The following is a 7,390-nucleotide window of genomic DNA, read 5'->3' as shown; positions in this document are numbered from 1 at the left end:
GAATGTAAAAGTTTTCACTAGGATAACCCATGGTACAATAAGGAGGTAGAACAGCTTCGTAAAACTACAGAAATACAGCCCTGATGCTATGCACGCCTCCCGCTTCAAAATTATAGGCAACAAGTTGTTTTCATTTATTTGATATTTTTTGTTCATTTTTCAAATGAGTCAAATAGCGCGAAAACTGAAAAGCCTGGATGTTCTCTCAAAAATGTAATCCTATGTTTTCAACCTTTCTATCCCATGGCAAATCTGATTAATATTATTAATGCGCGCCCCGCGCTCACGAAACCAACGAAAATATTTTGTTTTTATTTTTCAAAACAACAAATACATACACAAATTTGGCAGATGCCGGGCACACTTAAAAAAAGTGTAATCAGCTGGTAGCTTTACCTTACTGTTTTATTGCACCATGGGATAACCGAGTTTCCCTTTTGTGATATCGAAGAAAATTGCAAAACTATTAAGCTGGGAATACATAAAGAGCTTATTTGGCTGGCTTAAGTCATCGGCTGGCTTCTTCGGAAATGAACAAAAGAGCCTAGGGTCAAAATCGAACTAAGTCAACCTAAAACTCCTTTGTTCATCTACGAAGAAGCCAGCCGATGAATTAAGCCATCCAAATATGCTCCTTATGTTTTTCCAGCCTTAGATTTTTGCAGATACTGTAACAGATCATTTATTTATCCAATTAAATACTATCGTTGGTGACGATTTGAATAAGTACAATGCAGAGTAAAAGGTGAGAATACATCAAATGCTTTTTTGACTGGCTTAAGTCATCGGCTGGCTTCTTCGGAAAAGAATAAAGAAGCATAAGGTCAACATCGAATTAAGTCAACCTAAAACACCTTTGTTCCTCTACGAAGAAGCCAGCCGTTGACGTAAGCCAGTCAGAAAATGTGTTTTATGAATTCTCACCTTAAGGGTTGCTTAACCAATTTAGAGCTATTTGTATGTCTTCAAATATGTTTTAGTATCCAATTTTGTCCCTAAATGACTCTATAGTGGAATAAGCATTATAGACTTGGCTCAACCAGCTTAACTTCAAGAAGCTACGAAAAATGCAACTCTGTAACGAAATCTTATAGTGTCAAATATTTTTTTACATTTTTTAAACAAATTTCTTATATTAGGGAAAACCCCCAAAGTATGGAATTGCACAAAATTGAATCTAAAGGTGGGAATACCTAAAGCGCTTATTTGTTTGGCTTAAGTCATCGTAGAGGTACAAGGGAGTTTTAGGTTTACTTAGATCGATTTTGGCCTTAGGCTTCTTTGTTCATTTCCAAAGAAGCCAGCCGATGCCTTAAGCCAGTCAAATAAGCGCTTTATGTATTTCCACCTTAAGATATTAAGACAACAAAGTTTTTGGCCAATATTTTACAATTCTCTGAGATAATATCGAATTATGTTATTTTTTATTTAAAACAATACACACTCATATACAAATTGTGTATATGTTTTGACAGAAAAGGAGCACCAAAAGAAAAAAACGATTAAAAAACCAGTAAGAACTTTTATTACTCTCCAACTTTTGGAAAGAATTTGGAATATTCCAAAAAAAAAAAAAAAAATTCCATTACAAATTTTAAAGTAGCCGTCATATTGGGGCCTATACGAAGACGTAGACCTGCATAGCCAACTTTTGTCATAAGCCATTACAATATTCAAATAAAATAAAATAATCAAAATACCTTATATTGTGAGTTACTGTTATATGGAGGCTCTCGGAAGACGTGGACCTGCACAGACAATTTTTTGTCATAGGCTGTAATATACATTACGAACTTCAAATATTAAATTCGAAACATTATGTATAATGTCGCTAAAATCGTCAAAATACCAAATATAGGAAGGTTCTGATATATGGGTCCTACACGAAGACCTGGACCTGCATAGACAATTTTCTGTCATAGACTATAGTTCCTATTACGAACTCTTAATACGAAATTTGAAACAACTCCGGTAAATAATGTCGCTAAACGCATCAAAATACCGAATATTGGGAGGTACCGTTATATCGGGGCTATACCAAGACATTTGCCTGCATATGCAATTCTTTGTTCCAAATACCAAATTTTAAACAATTTCGGTGAAAAATGTCACTACAATCGTCTGACAGTACCGTTGTATGTGGGCTATACGATATCGTGGACCTATATAGACAATTCTCTTTCTGGGAGTGAAGTACTCATTTTGTGGATTTTCAGAAAATTTTATTGAAAAATTTGGGTATAATCATTAAAATACCGAATATCGAGGGTACCGTTATATGGGGACTATACGATATCGTGGACCTATATAAGCAATACTCTTCCAGTGGGTGAAGTACTCAGTACTCAGGGATCTCCTTGTGTAGAATTTCAGACAATTATATTGAAAAGTGTGCCTAAAATCATCAAAATCGGGGGGTACCGTTATGTGGGACCCATACGATATCGTAGACCGATATAGCCCATCTTCGAACTTAACCTGCCTGCACACTAAGGGCTGTGCAAAATTTTGGCTCCTATCTCAATTAGCAGAGGGACGGGTGGACAGGGCTAAATCGTCTTAGAATTTTGCGCTGATCAAATTTTATTAAATGAAGCAAAAAATGTCGGAACTACCATCAAATTTAAGAATAAGTTTAAATTTGTTCGAATTTGTTCTGGCACGAATTATGGCCTTCAAACGGCCAATGAAACCGTCACACTTGCTTGAGGTGATCGACGCTTTGGTATTTTTTAGTGTCAATCTTGCTTTTCAAAATACTCCAGACACAATAGTCCAACGGATTGTTATCCGGAGATTTTGGTGGCCATTGTGCACTGTAAATGAAGCGAGGGACCTAATGTTGTACCCATTCTTGGGTGGCGCGTGTTGAGTGCGTGCCCAAGGCTTTAATACACCCTCCAGAATATTTTCGCTATAATATTCGGCATTTATTCTGATGCCACGGTCGATTAATATGAGGGGAGTACGACCATCGGATGTGCACATTTTAAGCAGACCTCTTTGACAAGTAAACAAAATCATTTTGTTTGTTTACAAACTGCTCTGCTGGACAACGAATGTTTTCTCATGGGAGAAAACCAAATTCGGCAGTTCATCACTTTCAGCCAAGCGAAGCAACTCTTTAGCTCTTTTGAGTCTATTTTCTTTCTGTTGCGGAGTAAGTTCTTGCACTTTTTGGTATTTTAATGGCTTTACCCCGATGTATGTATCTTGTTATGTCTAAAAGTATTATTTCATATTACATCCGGTGGGTTTCTCCTTTGTACCCCTTGCATATTCTGGAACAGTGGATAAGTGTACCCATTCGATTTGCGCTGCTATTATTCAATTGAATTGCTCTAAGTTCAGTGTAAACGTAGCAAGAATAATCGTTAAACAGCTGTAAGTCGGGCTAATCGATACAGTGAATAATCGATTGTCATATTATCGAATAACATAAAAAGACGATACGTTTTGTTATGGTTTTTGTTCGATTGGTCGAAAGTAGACCTACACATCCCTATTTTTACCGCACGTGTTTGGTTTGATTTGTCGGTGCAGTGCATGCTGGAAAGTAAATTTTTGAAGTAAATCTAATTTCTGTGCCCTATTAAACCCCTAATTCCCAAAATGTCAGACAAGTAAGTGTGGCTTGAATTTCCCCACGGAGATTAATTATTAATTGGCCTTTTCCCCTCCCAAAGATATGCCGTGCCGAATAAATTGCCTGGCAAAACCGTATCGGTTTTGGCCCATCGCAAACGACGTATTTTGCAGGATAAGGCCACTTTGGAACAAAAGAAAAAGTTGAAAACCCAACGTGTAGCCAAAGCGAAGCAACATCACAAATTCCGTAGAGCTGAATCGTTTGTTATGAATTACCTGAAAGCAGAACGTACCTCGAATCGTATCAAACACACACTGCGCACCACGAACATTTGTGACACCAACGATTCGACAAAAGTCAATCAGAAACTGTTGCTGGTTATGAGACACGCTGGCAAGAAGATTTTCGATGAGACAACCAACAAAATTATGAAAACATTGGGTTTGACAAATCGCCATCATACCGTCTTCTTGGAGAATAGTAAAGAAAATCAAATTTTGTTGAAAGTTATTGAACCATTTGTGGTGTATGGTTTCCCAAACATTGCTACGATACGTGATTTGGTGTTTAAGAAAGGATTCGCCACAATCAATGGCAAAAAGACTCCGATTCAATCGAATACCATGATTGAAGAGCAATTGGGTGATAAGGGTATCATTTGTCTGGAAGATATTATCCATGAGATATTCACGGTGGGACCAAACTTCAATGCTGTCAAAGATTTCCTGTGTTCATTTTTGGTGAGTATTTTAAAGAAGGAGGTATAGTGGTATAGAGGTTTATGGAATGTTTAGTTTTATAGTGATATATGTTGGCCTACCAGGCAAGGAGAGGTAAATTAAGTGCTTGAACGGAAAGTTAAAGAAATTCATGGAAGATTATGAAAATACTCTCACAAGAAATTTGGCTCTGTATTTTGCGTTAAGAAAGGGGTGTAAGAATTAGCTTCATTTTTTGCCAGTTTTTTTTTATATTCAATGACTTAAGTCGGTTTTCAGACACAGACAATTTTTTTTAGAATATTTTCCCAGAGGTAGGCTCTTGTGTCCGGAACACAACAACATATATTTGATATGGGGAATCCCATATCTCCCGATTTACAAGCTTTTACAAGTCGCAAGAATATTTTGGTCTCAATGGCGGATTGTTGATTTGGATCTGTACATAAATTAATAGTGAGTTTCAGTATGGAGGGTATATTGAGTTTGTCATTCCGTTTGCAACTCCTCGAAATATACATTTTATACAAAGTATATATATTCTTCAGCATAAAACTCTATGTCGATTTAGCGATGTCCGTCCGTCTGTGGAAATCACTCTAGCGTCCGAACGAATTGAAGTAGATTGATAAAATTTTACTCAAATGTATATTATGTCTGCAGGACTTTTGGTATTGAAAATGGGCCATGTAGGTTCACGTTTTGGTATATCCCCTTATAACGGTACCTCCCTATAATCGGTATTTTGATGATTTTGTCGACAATATTCATCAGAATTTTCTCAAATTTGGTATTTGATGTTCGTAATGGGTGCTACAGCCTATGACAGGAAATTGTCTGTACAGGTCTAGGTCTTCGTATAGTCTCCATATAACGGCAGCTCCCGATATTCGGTATTTTGATGATTTTAACGACATTATTCACCGGAATTGTTTCAAATTTAGTATTTTAAGTTCGTAATGGGTACTACAGCCTATGACAGAAAATTGTCTGTGCAGAACCAAGTCTTCGTGCAGAACCTCCTGATATTAGATATTTTGATGATTTTAGCAACATTATTCAACGAAATTGTTTCAAAATTTGGTATTTGAGGTTCGTGATGTCCATGAGGTTCGTGATGTCCGTGCAGGTCCACGCTTTGGTACCTCCCGATGTTCGGTATTTTAATGATTTTAACGACATTATTCACCGGAATTGTTTCAAATTTTGTATTTGAAGTTCGTAATGGCTGTTACAGCCAATGACAGAAAATTGTCTGTCCCCCATACATCGGTACCACCCGATATTCGGTATTTTGGTATAGCCTCCATATAATGGTACCTCCCTATATTATTTTGATGATTTTAGCTAGATTATTCACCGGATTTTTTCAAGTTTCGCATTTGAATATTGTAATGGCTTATGACAAAAGTTGCTTATGCAGGTCCACTTCGTCGTGTACACCCCAAAATAACGGCTACCTTCGGTATTTTTGAGATTTTAATAGAATTTTTAACGGTTTAATTTTTTGAAAATTGCCAAATTCGTTCCAAATGGTGGAGGGTATTCAAAGTTCGGCCCGGCCGAACTTACAGCTTTCTTACTTGTTTGAAATCAATAGGACTAATCATTTGGAATACAAGAAAGTAAATCGAGTAGTCCATCTACAGATACCCGTCCGTCAGGAATGTCCAATTTAGATAAAGGACCCTTATTCGTTATTTTAATAGTTGTCACTACATTTTTTTAATTCATTCTTCTTTTTAATGTCATGTAGGTCAATTAGTGTTGTGTTGGCCATTGCCATTTTGAATACCTCTCATGATTAGGTGTCGATAGGGGACTGACAAACCCTCTGTTCCAATATCCTCATTAAGAAACAAATGAATTGTGTTGTTTAGTATAGAAAGAAGTACCTAAATTGAGAATAAATGTTTAGCTCCCCAAGGGGAGTTTTTAATGATTGATGGATTGTACACAATTATTCTAATAATCAAACTTTTCTCTTCTGCAAATCAAAAATGTCTTGTATGATAATAAAATTGGATTTATAATAAATATATAAATTTTAAATCTTATATTTATGTTTCTAACACATTACAATTTTATCTCTAATTTTAGTTATCAAGTCCCCGCGATGGCTGGAAAAATAAGGTATCGGTTGCATACAAACGCGGCGGCGAGTATGGAGATCGTGGTAATGCTATCAATGAGTTGATACAACGTTGTATATAAGAAATTCAAAGCTTTTCTTTTATTTTATATTTGGATTTGATTTTATATAAATAAATTTTTAGCGTTTAAGTGTCTCTTATATAAAAGAAAAAAAGTATGTAGTTATTTTAATAATGAAAAAGAAAAAACAATTAAAATAATTTTAAAACAAAACACAATTTTTATGTACTTTGAAAACAACTTTATATTGCTACTAGTTTAGTTATAAAGGAAGAATATGATATGATTGTATAAATACACTTAGAAAATCGAGTAGGTGCCGAGCTTAGAAGACTGGGGGATCCCTTATGAAGTGTAACTTTACAAGGAAATAAAGCCATGAACAAATGTTATTGTTATGTCGATATAAGAGAAGATTCCCTCCCCCATTATGAGGCGATACCCTTAATAGTTTTAAGGGCAGCATTTTTGTACCTACATATACATGTGTTGTTTTGTCTGACACACATAATCCAGGTGTCCTCATTGAGGTGATCCACACTGCACTTTGGGCACAACCGGCTGCAACTCAAAGTCCTTTTTTCTGCGTCATTTGCACATTTCTCTACATAGTGTCACAAAGGAATGAAGTTCAGACCGGAACAGCAGAGTTAAGAACTGAACAGTTTATGGCTTTTGTATCGTTGGTTCCAGCAAGTGCTTTGAGGACTTTAGTCCTGGACTTCAATTTCTGGCTAGTATAGGCGACGTGAGAAGAGCAGTAAAGAGAAGGTTGTGAGATATAAAAAATTGAAAAAAATGGATGAAACAATTCCATTTTACGGAACATCCAATATGATTTTGCAGTATTTGTCTAACATTAAGGCAGATTACGAGCCGACGCTTTACATCATTTGAAAGAGTGTGTTTCAGGATGTTGCATATCAGT

General features: G+C 36.1%; 1 protein-coding gene across 1 annotated transcript; it reads left to right on the top strand.

Moving 5' to 3' along the window:
* The first annotated feature begins 3,472 nt into the window (after positions 1 to 3,472).
* LOC101888458 (uncharacterized) lies at positions 3,473 to 6,680 on the top strand. Its single transcript, XM_005176205.4, has 3 exons — positions 3,473 to 3,623; positions 3,687 to 4,329; positions 6,409 to 6,680. The coding sequence occupies exons 1-3, from the start codon at positions 3,613 to 3,615 to the stop codon at positions 6,520 to 6,522; spliced, it is 768 nt and encodes a 255-aa protein (XP_005176262.1). The 5' UTR covers positions 3,473 to 3,612; the 3' UTR covers positions 6,523 to 6,680.
* Positions 6,681 to 7,390: the final 710 nt, after the last annotated feature.

The sequence above is a fragment of the Musca domestica genome, unplaced genomic scaffold, assembly GCF_030504385.1.
Source record: "Musca domestica strain aabys unplaced genomic scaffold, Musca_domestica.polishedcontigs.V.1.1 3, whole genome shotgun sequence".
Classification (NCBI taxonomy): Eukaryota; Metazoa; Arthropoda; class Insecta; order Diptera; family Muscidae; genus Musca; species Musca domestica.
This window is presented reverse-complemented; position numbering and strand designations above follow the sequence as displayed.